At 39.6% G+C, this 18,943-nt stretch overlaps 1 protein-coding gene across 1 annotated transcript in view; it reads left to right on the top strand.

Moving 5' to 3' along the window:
* Positions 1-18,943, top strand: part of LOC127571029 (histone-lysine N-methyltransferase 2C-like) — a 355,346-nt gene that overhangs the window by 176,357 nt on the left and 160,046 nt on the right. Inside the window, 3 exon segments of the mRNA XM_052017016.1 lie at positions 4,364-4,539; positions 6,853-7,013; positions 18,112-18,228. Coding sequence (XP_051872976.1) covers positions 4,364-4,539; positions 6,853-7,013; positions 18,112-18,228 — 454 coding nt within the window.

Here is an 18,943-nt window from a genome sequence, read left to right as displayed (position 1 = left end):
GACCTTGGGGAAAGTGCTAAATTGGGGAAAGGCAAATTACAACTGTATTAGGCAGTGGCTGTTCTAAGGCCAGTTGGTCAAAATTCAGGACCAACATGTTACCATAAGGAAGAAAGACAAGGATGACAAGGTTTGGGAACAGTGGATGATGAAAGATGTTGTAAATTTAGTCAAAAGGAAAAGGAAGCATTTGTAACTCAGACAGTGCCCTTGAGGAATATAAAGTAAGCAGGAAGGAACTTAAGGAATGCTAAAGGGGCCATGAAATGTCCTTGGCTTGTAGGATTAAGGAGAATTTCAAGGCACCTTATATGTACATTAAAAACAAGAGGGTAGCTAGGGACCATGAAAGAACAAAGGAGGGAATTTGTTCCTGGAGCCAGAGAAAGTGGGCAGGATACTAAACGAGTACCTCACATCGGTATTCACCAAGGAGAAGGAGTTGGAGGATAGTGAGATCAAGGAGGAATGTGTTCTAGGGCATGTTGATATCAAGAAGGTGGTGGTGTTAGGTCTTTTGAAGAACATTAAAATGGATAAGTTCCCGGGGCCTAAATAGATCTATCCCACGTTATTGAGAGAGGCAAGAGAGGAGATGGCTAGGCAGTCAACGTTTTGGGTCAGAACCCTTCTTCAGGACTCCTGAAAAAGGGTCCTGACCTGAAACGTTGCCCACCTGCTTTTCTCCACGGATACTGCCTGGCCTGCTGAGTTCCTCCAGAATCATTGTATTTTTCATCTAGATTCCAGCATCTGCCAGTCCTTTGTTTCTCTAGGAGATTGCTAGGGCCTTGACAGAGTTCTTTGTATCCTCAGGTGAGTCCCAGAGGACTGGTGAATGGCCAACATTGTTCCTTTGGGTTAGGGTCAAACCTGGTGAGACTTGCATCAGTGGTATGGTAATTGTTGCAGACAATTCTTGGGGAATTTACTTGTATCTGGAAAAGCATGAACTTATTGTGGATAGTCAGCGTGGCTTTGTACGGGGAGGTCATGACTAATGAACGATTGAGTTTTTGAGGGGATGACAAAGATAATTGATGAGGGTAGGGCAGTGGGTGTTGACTACATGGACTTCAGTACTTGACAGGTCCCTCATGGCAGGCTGATCCAGAAGATTAAGATGCATTGGATACATGGAGACTTGATAAATTGGTTTCAAAATTGGCTTGGCCAGAGGAGACAGAAGGTAGTGGTGTTATTCTGACGGGAGGTCTGTGACCAGCAGTGTTCTGTTTGTGATTATATATAAAAGATTTGGATGGAAATGTAGGTGGGCTGATTAGGAGTGTTGATCTTCAGAGAGATCTTGGTATGCAAGTCCATAGCTCCCTGAAAGTGGCAACACAAGTAGATAAGGTGACAAAGAAGGCATACAATATACTTGCCTTCATCAATCAGAGCATTGAGTATAAAAGTTGGGAAGTGATGTTGCAGCTGTATTAAACTTTGGTTAGGCCACATTGAGAGTATCGTGTGCAGTTCTGGTTGTTGCATAACAGGAAGGATGTGGAAGCTTTGGAGAGGGTGTAGAAGAGGTTCACCAGGATGTGTCTAGATTGGAGCGTATTAGCTATAAGGAGAAATTGGACAGACAGCACATTGGATGCTGATAGCTGTATTTTAAAATTATAAGTGGCATAGATAGGGTAGATAGTTAGTCTTTTCCCAAGGGTGGAAATGTCAAAGAGTAGAGGGCACAGATTTAAGGTAAGAGGGATAAAGTTTAAAGGAGATTTATGAGGCAAGTTTTTTTTTTACACAGAGTGGTAGGTGCCTGGAACGCATTGCCAGGGGAGGTGGTGGAAGCAGATATGGTAGCGACATTTAAGAGGCATTTAGACATATGAACAGGCAGGGACTGGAGCGATACAGACCATGTTCAGGCAGATGGATTAGTTTAAATTAGAATCATGGTCAGTATAGATATCCTGGGCTGAAGGGCCTGTTCCTGTACTGTACTGTTCAATGTACTAAAGGAGTAATATTTCAAATACAAGAATTTCCAAAAATAAAGAACGTTTTAACTTTGAAGCATATTCAAAGTTGTCAATTTGAAAAAGCATTTGTGGCTGGCAAAAGATGAGAGGAAAGAAGTTCATGAAGAAATTATTCAAAGATGCTGCCACCATGTAAGAAAGAGTGCTAACTTGCAATTAAGACCAGACAGGTGTCTGAAGTTCGAGCTTAGCCATGTTATGATTGAAGTTCATGCATGAAAATGTGGAGCCAATGAAGATTAACAAGGAAGAAGAGTGTGAGTGGTTGAAAATGTGCTATCAGAATTTTACATAGGAAGCTGTTTATGCAAATGAAGTAGAGGAGGACAGACTGAGAAATTTCACAGAAGCATACCTGGTCTCCTACTTTTGATGTCAAAGCTGTTTAAACTTGGCCTCTTTGGGTTTTTAAAATGCAAGCTTAAGTTTGGGTCCTTTTGATCTTTATTCATCCTTGAAGATACCTGCAATTGATTCTTGGCTTTTTCAGTTTTCCAAAGATGTGACTCTTGGTTTGTATTGTTGCACAAGTAATAAATTTCTCCAATAGTGCCCTTGTGTTGCATTACAAAGCAAAAACAGGTGGTGTCCACTTAGTTGTATTTAATGGTCACCTAGCTAAGAATGCTGACAGTGTTAGTAATTGCCAGTTTGAAGCCATTTCTCCACTATTGTAATTAGACTAGTTTAACAAACCTAACAATGTGATACTTAGCTTCTTCAAAATTAAGCATCAAGGGTAATTACAGCTTTCAAAACACAGGATTCTTTCTCTTGCTGTAAGGTTTATACACGTGATCAGAGAAGAAAAACAATGAAAGAAGGAATTTTGCTTCATGGAATAATTTAAATTGTTTCCTGCATTTGATCTTGGATGTTGAAATCTTAAGACGTGCTAATAATATATGCTGTAGGTATACCTTTAGTCTGAACTGGCCTTCCTTTCATGTCTCCTGCTCTTGTCTCTGTCAGTGTTATTTTTTCCTCCAATTTTCAGGTACAGTGCTTCAATAATAGTTTTTGGCATATGCTGCAAACACAGGAGCACCTGTCAATCACTGCAGCATCACACCAGCGAGCCTTGTCCCCAGAAGCAATGTGAGTTTGTGCCTGCAGTTCCCCATATAGCCCTCTGAAATGTGCCTCCTGTCAGCAATAGGTCTGAAGCATGCTGTACAAGTAAAGCTTTATTGAGTTAGCAATTTGACTATGGTTTAAGTCTGTATCACCAAATTGGTTCGAATTTGGTAAATTCATGCTAAGTGTCAGTCTGACCCATGGGTGTCAATGTATGAATGATATGTGAAATATGCATCAATGCAGTGGATATATGGAGAGAGAACGAAGAGGTGGTACTGCTGTAAAATTGGATGGTACAGACCCATAACCTGTACCTTGACACTGAGCATTTGATGCCTGGATTGGGTTTCAAAGAAAAACTTAACTTTTTTTGCACTGATTATATGAATACAAATATTGACCTTGCCATTCTACAGAGAAAATAAAATTGCATGAAATTGTTCATTATTTATCAAGTCTTCAAACTCTGCACCTGTTTTATTAATGGACTGCACTTAGCCCTGCAAATGGTGCCCATAACATTCAATGGACCAATACCAACTTGCCAGGAGGTTGGAATGATCTAAGACTACATGTCAGAAGGGACCTTTAAGATGAGATGGAAAGACTGAAGTGTGTTTCTTCATTGCATGTTCTCTTTACTTCCATTATTGTCCAGATTTTATGCAACCTCTGGACTTTAATGCAGCATAGGTTCTAAAGTTGCACATCAGCTCCTGGATGAACAATGTTCCCAACTATTTCTCTCAATGGCTTCAGTAATAGTCCATTATGAAGAGTTGATTTACCTTTCTTTACATTCCTCAGATTTTTTTTTACCAATACCACCTCTAATATAATCTGGGAATTAATCCCTGAATCCTTCTGTTCGCAAGGCAGCAAATTTACTGTTAGGAATTATGTGGATGACAATGGTATAAGTCAACATGCTGCCATAGCCTGATTTCTGTGCACATGAGAATTGATCATAAACGTTTCTTATAATAAAATTGTTTGAAAGTGAAAGTCAGAATTCTGAGGTTGCATAACTCTCCGTACACAGTGGCAGAAGTTACAAGAAATAATGTAATGATTAGGCAGCACTGTAAAGAAAAAAAGTCTACTCTTTGCAGATGTTGACTGCTTTGTTTACTTATAATTTGCAACTTTTGTTTCAGATTTCCAGTTTTTCTAGTTTGTTTCATTTGTAAATCACCTTGTCAGGTTGGACCATTATTTGGTTATCTGCATTTTTTGTTGCATTTCCCTGACATAAAAAGTTTAATGTCGCCATTTTACTTTAGAATTGCAGAGTATGTGTTGACTGTGGCACACGGACCAGCACTCATTGGCACCACAACTGTTCACTTTGTGCTAGTTGTTATCAGCAACAAGACCACAGCTTCTACTGTCCACTCTGTGGCAAAATCTGCCATCAAGACTCCCAAAAGGATGCACTGCATTGTCAGATCTGCAAAAGGTAAGATTGTCTACAGCTTCAAAAAAAATGGCCTACAATATAAGTAATATTTTGATTATTTCCATTCCTTTTTGAGTAAATGGAACACTTAATGGATCAGTATTGAAAATTTACTGGCAAACAGATAATTCAAAGTCGACATGTTTTGTGTTTCAAATTATTCTAGGATAGCGCAATAATCCTCTACTGTACTGCAGGGGAGATGAGGTACCTCGAGGTAGGAGTGCAAAGAGAACCCCTTAATCTTGACACAAAGCTATATTTGACTACTTAGTGGCAGGGCGGGTTTTCTAAACTTACATATTAGAAGATTTTAGTCCATGTATTATGGGGAAGGATGCAATGTAATTTTTGTTATCTAGGGAATAGAATTTAAATATTGTTCTTAGGTGAAATTTTTTTTCCCCAAATGTCTGTCTTGTACTTTAATGCACCTATGTGACTTGTAGTTTCAAGCCTAAATTGCATAGTCAAGTGGAGTTTATTCTTCTGCTATCCAAACACCTCAAACATAGAACTTCACTCATAGTGAAATTACAGAAATAGTTCTGATTAACCTACAAATAACTCTGACACCTGATATTATGCACATCAAGCTACTCTTGGGTAAGAAGAGCAGGAGCTCTTCTGTGTTTCTTTCAAAGAAGTATCAGATTGTTCTCCATTTCTGACTTCTATGTTATTTTATTTTCTTTCTGTGTACACTTTATTTTCTCTTTTCTGTAGAGCATGCATTTTCTTTGCAAATAACCATTTCTGGATTGTAAATGCCTTGATTTAGCCATTATATAGGAATAGCTGCTGTCTGGATCCATAAAGCCAGATGTCATGCTTTTATTGGTTTGTTGAACCATGATTAATGTCCCTTTGCTCTTTGGAAACTCCTGTATTGAAGGAGTGCTAAAACTATTAACATTGAACTAATAGGATGGAGACATCTTGATTGGTGATTAGTCATTAATTCTTCACCAGCATATTGTGCTCCTGGGGGTCCTTAGTGCTGTGATGCTGTGAATGTTAGGAGAATGTTCTTGTCATTAAAGCTGAGCATTGTCTCAGTGTAACTCACTGAAGTATCAGGCAATTAAGTTTGGGTTTCATTTTATTTGGAAAGGGGTCTAATTATTTCATTTGACCACAGGTATTTTACCTATTCATTAAACAGCTTTGAACAGAAATGGGTACATTCGGTGATCATTAAGTGAAGAGCATTTAAGAAGGAAATGTGTTTAATAAATAGTCAGATTATATACTTGCCTGCTGTCATTGTTTCCTGAAGGAATTGTTTCATCAAAAGGAAAGAAAACTCTTAAATTTTTGAGGCACACCTTCTAATTTTTTTGATGTGTCATACTTAATTTGACCATTTATTATGCACAATCAGTTGGTATTGTGGTTGTATAAAAGTAGGTAGCTTGGAAAATCCACTTAGGAAATAGAGAGGAAGAAGTCATTTTTCACCATTTAAAAACTTATGTTCCATTGTATTCCTTCTGGCCTTTTTATTCCCCAAAAATTAACATAGCAAGTACCATTTTCAGGTTTTATTTCATTTGGTGTTATATTGCCAAGGTTCTGCCAGTATTACTATTGCCTAAAGTAGGCCAAAATAACTGAGTAATTCCTATTTGAAGTTTCTTGTTAATCATTTGATTGAAGCAAAGCAGTTATCACCATTTTAACAAAGCATGCATTAAACTCTGTTAACGTTCCTCATTTGTAACAGGCTGCCGAGCAGTGAATTTATAACTCAGGCTTTAGGACTAGAGTTGATTAGAAACTTGGAAAGCTAACTATATTGACATGAATGTGCCAGCTTATTTTTCTTTGGAATATTTTGAATATTCCTTCACTTGGCTATAGCTTTCATCTTATTGAAGTTTCTTCCCTAGCCATTCTCTGTCCCACTCCTTTCCTCAGAATCGTTTGATCACATGCTGAGAGAGTTCCAACGAAAGATATTTAAACAAAAAACATTTCTAGTATGTGGCTCAAAAGTGAAAGATGGCAAAATAGTTGACTGGGAAACAGAACTGAAGCTCTCCTTATGTGTATCCTGCTCCCACGTGGACACACCAAATAAAATTGGTGGGAAGCAAGATGAACTTCTTGCCGCGTTTGCTGCTTGTAAACTAAAAGCTTTAAGAGTAATTGTAATGCTGTTCTCATGCACCATCTGAGATCTAATTCAGATGAGCAGCCCAGGGGCTGAATGTATGATCAAATAGATTCATTGTTGTAACCGTGGCTGTCCCTCTTTAATTGTATAGTTATTGAAAGAACTTAACTGCATGTTTTTTGTCTGGTCTTTAGGTGGATTCACATAGAATGTGACAAATCTTTGGAAAATAATGAGGGCGTTTTGGTAAAAGAATGCTACATCTGTACAATGTGTAAAGAAACAGAAGGTGCAGAAGAAAATGTTCAGTCCTGCGATACTGGGATTGTTGATTGTGTTCTAGAAACTGAAGCAGGTAAGGACATTAAAAACATTTATAAAATATAAAAAGAAAGTTTAGAGGATTACAATTGGAACATGAGGTAAATCATTAATTTTTGATGTGTCAGTAGAAGTTTAACATGTTTTTAGTGGTAACAAAGTTTTTTCAGAAGCTAGGGTGCTTGTATAGAAGATACAAAGGTATTGTTCGACTGAATTGGATTATAAAATTTGTCCTATTTGACGATTTCAACTTTATTTGGATCATAGTCTTATTCCATTTTTCTATCCTTGAATCTCTCCTCCCCACCCAATCCTCATTCCATAATAAGAGAGAAGTGTAAATGTAGCCAAAGGGTAAAAATAGCAGATGCAAAAAGATTATCAAACATCCATTGTATCCATTTTCAAGTGAATTACTGTAAATGCTAGTTGGAATCAGTTTTGTTGTATACAGGCCTGACAGCTAATGGAAGACTGCAGTTGGTAAGATTAGTGAGTCATTTTAAAGGGAATGCTAAAAGCACACGTTTTCTAGACATGAATTGCTCTGAACTTAGGAAAGCTCCAGCTTTGATGTATCATGAATTTAAATCACAGAATACTGATGAACCATCAGCTTCCCTAAGTAGATTAATGGTTCGTGTTTTTTTCTGCTTTTAGTAAACAAGCTCCTAAGAAAATGTGAACCATTCCATGAAAAGCAGTCTTTTGTTCTTTTAATCACTGGCCTTTGCCATAGTTGTATACTGTCACAAATGGTATTTGTATCTGAAGAATGGATGTCTAAAGAAAAATCCAATGAATAGTTTTGTAGCAATTCCTGTGGTAGTGTGCTGAGATGAGAAAACTAGTAGGGTGTTGCCTCACAGCTTCAGTGGCCTGGGGCTCAATCCTGACTTTTGTGGAGTTTACATACTCTCCCTGTCACCATGTGGTTTTCTCCAATTGTTCTGGTTTTCTCCCACAAATGTGCAGGTTGATAGGTAACTTGGTCACCGTAAATTGCTCCTAGTGTGTAGATGAGTGGTAGAATCTAGCAGGAGTTTGAAATGCAAGAGGAAAAAATAGCATTCGTATGTGATTAGTGTAAATGGTTATTTTGTGATCAGTATACAGTATAGACTCTATATATAGACTTAGTGATAGGCCTTGTCCCTGTATGTGACATAAATGTTGTGCAAAGTGATGGAAATGAATTGCCAGGCTTGAGGACTGCTTGTTGTTCTGTTCAAGTTCTCTTATTTTTTTAGTGTTAGGGATGGGCCCATTGCTATTTACATGAGCCACTTGGTCAGAAATTGATGAAGCATTGTTGATTTCCCAACTTTTAATTTGTTGTGATTGTGAATACAGTGTTGTCAGGGATGATGCAGTTAAGATTATGGGTATCCATTTGACTCGAGTTTAGCAGTAAAAAGTAGAGCTCCTTCACTCATGATCTGCTTCAGCAGTTTTGTTTTGGGTCCATGGCCAAGAAACAAGCAAAAACCCATCCTGAGCAATCTTAGAGACAGTGAAGGGCTCTGCAAAGATCCCATTCGCCTTCTGTGTTCATCCTCTCTATCAAGTTGTTCATGATCAATCAGGAATTTACGTGCGGATCATAATCAAATCTGCTGTGGTACTGAGGAGCCTCATTAATATGTGTAACTTCACCTGTACACATACTGGCATTTTCAGTTTTGACCTAACAGCAGGTTAGTGTTTCTTGTCACTTTCATTTACTAATGTAAATGTGATACATAACCCAGACCTTAACTGTCATTAACAAGGTATTCTACAAATATTTAAAATGCATCTGCAGAGGATTAATAAATGCATTGATAGTAAAGCTCACTGCATTTACCATCATTACTACAAGCTCCCAGTGAATGAAGGAAGCGAGGCAATGATGTTCTTAAAGCCGCCTTGGGGGAAGGCAAAAGAACATTCGCAATGGCACTGAGTGCCTCAATTCCTCCACTGGTTGCGCTGCTCCAATCTGTGCAGATGCAGTCATAGGATCAGCGATGAATTTGCCATGCATACTGTTTCTGCTATAAAAACTATTATGCTAAGCCTTGTTGAATGAAAAAGTTTTTTAATGACATGCTAATTGACAATTTGTGCTAAATAATCTTTGTCCCTGAAATTGTTATTGACTGTTATTCCTTTAGTTAGGGTTTGAAAAGGTCATGAATTATTTTTTCCTGATTTTTAAAAATTATTAATGTGGCATTTAATCCTGATTCTGCATTGCAGAAAATGATTTAATTGTGTAGGGAATAGTTGCAGTGTAGTATATTATAGTAAATAATTTCATTCCATTTGCTATCATAAATGGAGTGAATCATAATCTGTGAGAGGCTGAGAATTTGTATGTGGGGCGGATTTGTATTGTGTGGGAAGGAATTGCTGTTTTCTTTCCTCCATTTCTTGTAGGTCATGTGTAGTTGACACAAGTTAAATTTTGCCTAATGTTTACTTCAAGTTGGTGTTTTTTTCAAAAAAAAGAGCATCACACTAAAAAGTAGCTATACAAGTCTATATTATGGCTCAGCAGGATTTATTCTGAATTGCAGTATGCATGTGTTTGATGACAGTAAAACTGTCCTGAGTGAACATGCCTTAGTGCATTGTGCCTGAAACCAGAGAAACTAAGGCTGGCATGTGATTGGAAACACTATGACATACAAGGAAGAGGTAGGATGAGATGGAAATTTACCTGCCCTCTGTGAGGATAGAAACATCAGCTTGAATGCTGAAAGCTGTCCAGGAGGTGGATGAGGAAGAGCGAAGGCTTTATGTTTGTTGTAGGGGATTTAATAATTTGGAAGCTCTATAAACATTAATTTGGTTTAAGAATCCCACATGGTATGTTACCAACCTTGTTCCTAGACAAAGAGCATCTTAAACTGGGTAGGAAGGATATTGGATTGGAATATGTACTTGTCCTTGGCCATTTTAAGATGCTGCAGGTGCTGGAAATCTGAAGTCAAAAAGAATGGTTGAATATTTGCAGCAGTTCAGACAGCAAGAGGGAGACATTGAGTTGAACTTCCAGATCAAGGTGGTCCAAGTGAGGCCTGCTTTCTAAGATTGTTGATCTATTGTGAGGTGTGTTAATAAATGGAAAATAGTGAGGAGAATAGAGATAGGAAATGAAAACAGCCAGAACTGTAGGTAGCAGAACACAAGCATATACTGGAAGTGTTCAGTATCTGTGGAGAGAGAAAAACTGAGTTGGTGTTAAGGTGGATGACCTGTGTCAGAAATAGCTAGTGCTGATGCAGATAAGAAAAGCTGGTTATCTGAAAGTTTTAATTTAGCATCGAGTCTTGAGGACTTCGGATGTGCCCAAAACAAATGACATTGAGTTTCATTGGAACACTGTAGGAGGCTGAAGTCAGAGAGGTCAGAGTAGGAGTGATTTTGAGATCTCTCCAAGTGTACTGGAAAACCACAAATGCATTCCCACAGGAAATCAAGTCACTTAGCCGAACATCTGATGTTGAGAAAATGCTGGATTCCATTATTGAGCTAATAGAAGGACATTCTTTTAAAAAAAAGACACGAGATTGAGATAATCAGCTGTGAGTCCATCCCGAGTGGAAAAGAGCAAGAAGAAATAGAGAATCAGGTGACTTAGGGGTCTGTGCCTATATTACTAAGATAGGCAGTAACTAAAAATAATCAAGGTCACAAGAAATGGTGGCGTTTAGGACTGATGTATAAAGAGGCAGAAGTTATGCTACAGCTATACAAAGGCTTAGTTTGACTACTCATGACAAATTTGAAGGAAATGCAATGTATATTTGGCAGAATGATGCTTCAATGCCAAGGGTAGAAATGTGATGAGTTTACACAAAAAGGACTGTTTCCTGGAAGCTAAAAGGTTAATGTTTTCAAGACATTGAGGAGAACCAGATATAGAGATGGAGGAGAAGGAAACTATTTCTGCCAGTTGCAAAATCTAGGATTGGGGCATAATCTGAAAAATTAGAGCTCAGCTTTTCAGCAGTCAAATCAGAAAATACTTCTACAACAAAAAGGTGCTGGAGGGCTGTAAGATTGAAAAGAAATACTGGAGGGCTTTTAGTTAAATTGTTGATTATAAATCTGAGATGTAGATTTTTGTTAACCAAAGATGTAAAAAAATTATTAATATCTTAGATTCTTAGGGACAGGATTTACTTGCATTTGGAAAAGAACAGACTTATTAGGGATACACACGAGATTGTGCAGATGCTGGGATCTGGAGCAACACACACAAAATGCTGGAGCCTGACCTGCTGAGTTCCTCCAGCATTTTGTGTGTGTTGCTCCAGATTCCAGCATCTGCAGAATCTCTTCTCTCTCTGTTTTGCTGCTCCACTGCAAAGTCTCTTCGAAGTATGCCTACCCTGAAGAAGTTTTTCCTCCTCTCTTTGGGAGTTCTGTGAGGCCCTCTCTCACTGCTCCCCATCTGATCTCTGCTGCTCTTCAGCTCTTCAACCAGTCCTGATGAAGGGTCTTGACTCAATGTCAACTGTTTATTTCCCTCCATAGATGCTACCTGACCTGCAGAGTTCCTTCAGCATTTTGTGTGTGTTGACTTATTAGGGATAGTCGGCATGGCTTTATGTGGAGAAGATTGTCTTACAAATTTGATTGGAGTTTTTTGAGGAAATAACGAAGATGATTGATGTGGGTGGGGCATGGATGTTGACTTCAGTAAAGTTTGTGAAGAGGTCCATCATGGTAAGCTGTCCAGAAGATGAAGTGACATGAAATCCAAGAAGAATTAGTAAACTAGATGCAAAATTGGCTTGGTCATAGAAGACAGAGGTTGGTGGTGGAGGGGTGTTTGTAATATATATCAATGATCTGGGTGAAAAAGTAGGTGGTCTGATTAGTAAGGTTGACGATGACATGAAAATTGGTAGAGTTGTGGATAGTGAGCAATGCTGTCAAAGGACTCAGCAAGTTATAGATGAGTTCAAAATTTGGGTGGAGAAATGGCAGATGGAGTTTAATCCGAGCAAGTGTGAGGTGATGCATTTTAGAAGATCAAATGCAAGGGGAAAATATACAGTAAATGGCAGCACCCTTGGGAGCATTGATTTATAAAGAAATCGGGTCCACAGTATTCTTGAGAACAGCCAGAAGTCGTGGTTCATATTGGTACCAATGACATAGGTAGGAAGAGGGATGAGGTCCTGAAAAGTGAGTTTAGGGAGCTAGGCAGAAGGCTGAAGAACAGAACCTCAAGGGTAGCAATCTCAGGATTGCTGCCAGTGCCATGTGATAGTGAAGGTAGGAATAGGAGGAGATGGCAAATGAATGCATGGCTGAGGAGTTGGTGCCGGAGGGAAGGTTTTAGATTTTTAGATCATTGGGATCTCTTCTGGGGAAGGTGGAACCTGTACAGAGAGGACGGGTTACACCTGAACCCGAGGGGGGCCAATATCCTTGCAGGCAGGTCTGCTAGGGTGGTTCGGGAGGGTTTAAACTAGTTTGCGAGGGGGATGGGAACCAGAGGGGTAGGTCAGAGGAAGAAGTGGATGTGGAAAAGTCAGATCTAACATGTAGTGAGGCTTTGAGGAAGGAGAAGCAGAGTACAGGGTACAAAAGTAGAAAGGCGGATGGGCTAAAGTGCATTTACTTAAATGCAAGAAGGATCAGGAATAAGGGAGATGAACTGAGAGCTTGGATAAGTACATGGGACAATGATATTGTGGCTCTTGCAGAGACTTGGCTGTCACCAGGGCAGGAATGGATATTGAATATTCCTGGATTTCAGTGTTTTAAAAGGGATGAGGGGGGAGGTGAGAGAAGAGGAGGGGTGGCGATACTGGTCAGGGATACTATTACAGCTGCAGAAAGGGTGAATAATGTAGAAGGATTATAGAGAGTCAGTATGGGTGGAAGTTAGGAACAAGAAAGGAGCAGTTACTCTACTGGGAGTATTCTGTAGGCCCCCTGGTAGCAGCAGGGATACTGAGGAGCAGATTGGGAGGCAGATTTTGGAAAGGTGCAAGAATTAACAGGGTTGTTATCATGGGAGACTTCAACTTCCCAAATATTGATTGGCACCTGCTTAGTGCCAGAGGTTTGGACGAGGCAGAGTTTAAATGTGCCCAGGATGGATTCCTGTCACAGTATGTTGACAGGTCGACTAGAGGGAATGCCATGTTAGATCTAGTATTAGGTAATGAACTGGGTCAGGTGACAGATCTCTTGGTGGGTGCGCATTTGGGGGACAGTGACCACTGCTCCATAATCTTTAGTGTTGTCATGGACGAGGATAGGAGCAAAGAGGACGGGAAGATATTTAATCGGGAAAAGGCAAATTATGAGGCTATAAGGCTAGAACTTGAGAGTGTAAATTGGGATGACATTTTTGAAGGGAAATGTACTATGGAGATGTGGTCGTTGTTCAGGGATCTCTTGCAGGATATCAGGGATAAAGTTGTTCCGGTGAGGCAAAGAAAGAATGGCAGGGGTGAAGGAACCATAAGTGACGAGAGGTGGAACGACTAGTTAGGAAGAAGGCGGCAGCATACATAAGGTGTAAGCAGCAAGGATCAGATAAGGCTCGTGAGGAATATAGAGTAGCAAGGAGGGAACTTAAGGGGCTGAGGAGAGCAAGAAGGGGACATGAAAAGGCTTTGGCAAGTAGGGTTAAGGAGAATCCCAAGGCTTTTTACTCGTACGTGAAGAGCAGGAGGATGACGAGAGTAAAGGTAGGACCGATTAGAGGCAAAGGTGGGAAGATATTCCTGGAAACTGTGGAAGTGGGTGAGGTTCTTAATGAATACTTCTCTTTAGATTTCACCAAAGGGGGGGGGGGCCTTGAGGACGCTGAGGACAGTGTTGGTAAGGGTAATGTTCTAGAGCATGTAGATATCAAGAGAGAGGATGTGTTGGAGCTGTTAGAAGATATTAAGACAGATGTCCCCGGGGCCTGATGGAATATTCCCCAGGCTGCTCTGCGAGATGAGGGAGGAGATTGCTGAACCGTTAGCTTAGGATCTTTGAGTCCTCGTTGTCCACAGGAATGGTACCGGAGGATTGGAGGGTGGCAAATGTTGTCCCCTTATTCAAAAAAGGTAGTAGGGATAGTTCAGGGAATTATAGACCAGTGAGCCTTACGTCTGTGGTGGGCAAGCTGTTGGAAAGGATTCTAAGGGATAGGATTTGTGAGCATTTAGAGAATCATGTACTGATTAGGGACAGCCAGCATGGCTTTGTGAAGGGAAGATCATGTCTCACAAGCCTGAGAGTTCTTTGAGGGGGTGACCAGGAAGATTGATGAGGGTAGTGCAGTAGATGTGGTCTACATGGATTTTAGTAAGGCGTTTGACAAGGTTCCACATGGTAGGCTTTTTCAGAAGGTAAGAGGGCATGGGATCCAGGGAAGCTTGGCCGTGTGGATTCAGAATTGGTTTGCCTGTAGAAGCAGAAGGTTGTGGTGGAGGGAGTGCATTTGGATTGGAGGGCTGTGACTAGTGGTGTCCCACAAGGATTAGTTCTGGGACCTCTACTTTTCATGATATCTATTAATGACTTGGATGAGGGGGTGGAAGGGTGGGTTAGCAAGTTTGCGGATGACACAAAGGTTGATGGTGTTGTGGATAATGTGGAGAACTGTTGAAGCTTGCAGGGATATTGATAGGATGCAGAGCTGGGCTGACAAGTGGCAGATGGAGTTCAATCTGGAGAAGTGTGAGGTGGTACACTTTGGAAGGACGAACTCCAAGGTGGAGTACAAGGTAAATGGCAGGATTCTGGGTAGTGTAGAGGAGCAGAGGGATCTGGGGGTTCATCTCCACAGATCACTGAAAGTTGCCTCACAGGTGGATAGGGTAGTTAAGAAAGCTTATAGGATGTTAGTATTCTTAAGTTGTGGGATCGAGTTTAAGAGCCACGAGGTAATGATGCAGCTCTACAAAACTCTGGTTAGACCACACTTAGAGTACTGTGTCCAGTTCTGGTCACCTCATTATAGGAAGGATGTGGAGGCGTTGGAAAGGGTGCAGAGGAGATTTACCAGGATGCTGCCTGGATTGGAGAGTATGGATTATGAGGAGACACTAAGGGAGCTAGGGCTTTACTCTTTGGAGAGAAGGAAGATGAGGGGAGACATGATAGAGGCATACAAAATATTAAGAGGAATAGATAGAGTGGACAGCCAGCAGCTCTTTCCCAGGGCACCAATGCTCAATACAAGAGGGCATGGCTTTAAAGTAATGGGTGGGAAGTTCAAGGGAAATATTAGAGGGAGGTTTTTTACCCAGAGCGTGGTTGGTGCATGGAATGAGCTGCCTGGGCTAGTGGTGGAGGCAGATAGGTTTGTCAAGTTAGAGATTGTTAGATAAGCATATGGAGGAATTTAAAATAGGGGGATATGTGGGAGGAAGGGGTTAGATAGTCTTAGGAGTGGTTTACAGGTCGGCACAACATGGTGGGCTGAAGGGCTTGTGTTGTGCTGTATAGTTCTGTGGTTCTGTAGCTCCCTGAACGTGGCAATGTAAGTAGATAGAGTGGTAAAGAATCAAAATGGTATGCTTGCCTTCATAGGTAAGGGCATTGAATATAAAAGTTGGCAAGTCATGTTGAAGTTGTATACAACTTTGGTTAGGCCATATTTGAATCATTGCGTGTGGTTCTGGTCGCCATACTATAGGAAGCATATGGAGGCTTTGGAAAAGATGCAGAAGAGGTTCACCAGGATGTTGCCTCGATTGGAGTGTAATAACTGTAAGGAGAGGTTGGATAAACTCTTGATTGTTTACCTTGCAGTGTTGGAGGCTGAAGGATAATCTGTAAGAAGTATATAAATTATGAGATTAGAGTAGATAGGCTTTTTCATGGGGTGGAAATGTCAAATACCAGGGATCATAGGTCTCAGGTGAGAGGGGGGAAAGTTAAGGAGATTCACTGTGTTTCGATGTACATGTGACTAATAACGTTACCTTATCTTGATGCAAGTGCAAGTTTTTTTTGCACAAGGAGTACTATGTGCCTGGCATGTGCTGCCAGGGGAGATGGTTGAAGCAAATACAATAGCAATGTTTAAGAGACATTTGGGTATGACACACAAACAATCGGGAATAGAAGGATACAGACCATGATGCAGGCAGATGGATTAGTTTAGATTGGCATCATAGTTGGTGCAGATATCGTGGGCCAAAGGGCCTGTTCCTGTGCTGTACTGTTCTATTTTGCAATATCTAGGAAAGAATCATAATCAGCACTGAATGACAGAACAAGCCATAAAATTCCAATTTCAATGTCCTTACGATTTTTATTTGTGGTTTCACATGTATCTGGTTCCCTACCTTGAAACATTGCATATTTCTGTTTTAGCTTCTAAACTGGAACTATGCTTTCCTTCAGCAAGGTCAATCTGAAGTGCAAATCCTACCAATAATTATTAAATCTAATTGTTCTTGTCTCAGAAAAGGTCCCAATTTCTGAAGTCTCATTCTGTAGTGGCAATTCCAAAACCTTAATGTGTCAGGTAAAATGAATGATGTTATAAATGGTGTTTATAACAGTGCAAGTACAAAATCATCGATTAGATTAAATGTTGGCATGGATGTGGTGGGCTGAAAGGCCCATTTCTCTGCTGTACAACTGTGACTCTGAAATGATTTTTCAACTTAATCACGATCAAGTATCAGTTGGCTTTGGAATAAAAAAAAGCATGATAACTGCTCAGTTTGTGCAGTTGGAAAATTTCATTGGAAAATTATCATATCACCAGCTTTGCTGCATTCGGTTGTATTTCACAGTTTGGTTTTGTCAGTCGCACTGTGCATGTGGCAAACCTGACCTATTTTAGTTTCTATGGATATGCCTGAGGTGGCATTCTTGATCTTTCTGTATGGTAATTTGTCTTGGAATTTATAAAAACGTTTGATTAAGTAGTCATGCAATTACCAGCTCTCCTTGCCTTGAATGACCTGATTCTAGCCTCTGAGATTTGTCTTCGGTGAACCATCTGTTTCTTTCCCTGGCTCAGCAGAAATAACAAAACTTTAGTTCATCTTTTATATTTATGTTAGTTATGACACCAGCTATGAGATCTTGTACGATTTGAAAAGGTGGTCTTCAAATATGTCCATACCTTCGTTGTAGTGAAAAAGCCCTATATGTGACAAATGTAAATGAAGTAAAAACCCTTGGTTGAAGCAAGGATTTGTTATGTGAATAACCTGTCAAAATGGTGGCAATACACACAAAATTCATCAGGTGTGTGGCCAATTGTTTTTTTTAACTGAGTTAGTAGAGTTTTCCAAGAATGCTGCCTAAATAAGAACAATCTCTCTGGCTGACTATGTTCTTAGCAGTCCATTTATCATGCATTAGTACAAGTGACTGCATCTAGTTTTTGTAGAGACCAAATATAAAAATTATGTTGAGGGCATCCTGCATTCAACTATGTTTTGGTATACCATGCTACATGAGATAGACCAAAAGCAGATCTAGCATTCAAGAGCTCTTGTGGGCTACCATTAGCAATAGAACCCGACATAACCATGATCTGAAATTTCATGGCCTAGCATGTTCTTTCATTCAAATCAAGTTAGGTGATCTTTGTTGGTTTGGTGAGTACAAGACCATATCTTGGTCAATACAAGGTGTTTCCAAAGATGATGTGCCATTGTGACAGAATTAGAGTCCTGATACAGGGTCTCTGAGTTCCTCCAGCAGCTTGCTTTTGCTCCAGATTCCAGTATCTGCCGTCTCTTATGTTTCCATGTGACAGATTTAGCTTGTCTACTTTTCACAATTAGTCATCAGTTTTTGGATTTTTTTTTGGAAAAGTTTGATAAATATTTTAAGCTAACAATTTTTTTGCATTTTAAATGGATTTAAATTCAGTGTTAGGTGATTTCTTTTTTGTTGGTAAAACAGCAAATTGTTAATATACAGTGTTAAATCAACAATTAATTATAGAGTTCACGTGCTGCATACATTTTAACTACATTTAATGAAGTTACTGATAATAGACATCAACTTGTTTGATTTTAAATGAGGTATGTTTTTACTCACTAAATCTCTTACAACAAATCTACTTCATACCAAAATTAAAATTGAGATCTGATTTTGAAAGTAGCATTTAGGCTTGTCTATTAATATTTGTATTTTGAAATATGTAGGTGTTCCTGGCATTAATGGAGCTGTTGAGGAACAATTATCACAAGGAGAGGTAGTTCACCAGCCAGACAACGGTATTAACCTTGCTGAAGATCAGAATATTACAGTTAAGAAAAATGGTAGGAAGTTTATTTTGATTTTCTGCCTTAAATAATGAGAACTTCACTGACTGGCAGCATGATGTGAAGTTTAACTCCTCAGATCTTCCAAGCAGTGCATATATTTTGCTGGAACTAGAAAACTTTGAAGAAACATTACATTACAAAACATTGAATGAAGAAAGTAATGGTATGTTGGAGCCAATGTCTTAAGTGATGAGAAAAATTACCTTTTCCTGGAATACCTTTCATTGCTTTATTGATAAAATACATGCAATGAATTTTGATATCAATTCTTATCAGTGAATTCTGCAATAAATTTTAATCTGTACTTGCATGTAAAGAGAATAAATCTAAGTATTAATTGATCCACAATAGATCACACGATCCTATTGATACATCCAGTTGTTTCCATAAGAGTTGCTGAAAGTCTGTTGCAAAGAATTGATCACAGTTTACATGAAATCACAAGAAATTGGGAGCAGGAATAGGCCACCTGGCCCTGCAATCCTGTGCTGCCATTCATTGTGATCATGGCTCGTCTGCCCTGGCCTCTTCTGTATCAGTTCATCACTACCCTGAATTCCCTGATCTATCAAAAATGTATCTACCTCCACTTTAAATACCTCCAGTGATCTGGCCCCCACATTTCTCGGGGTAGAGAATTCCCAGAGATTCACCAGCCTCTGTCAGAAGTAGTTCCTATGTACCCTAGTTTTAATTGACTGCCCCCTTG

This window comes from Pristis pectinata, chromosome 5, assembly GCF_009764475.1.
Source record: "Pristis pectinata isolate sPriPec2 chromosome 5, sPriPec2.1.pri, whole genome shotgun sequence".
Lineage (NCBI taxonomy): Eukaryota > Metazoa > Chordata > Chondrichthyes > Rhinopristiformes > Pristidae > Pristis > Pristis pectinata.
Note: the sequence above shows the minus strand (reverse complement) of the source record. Positions and strands in the feature narration are given on the sequence as shown.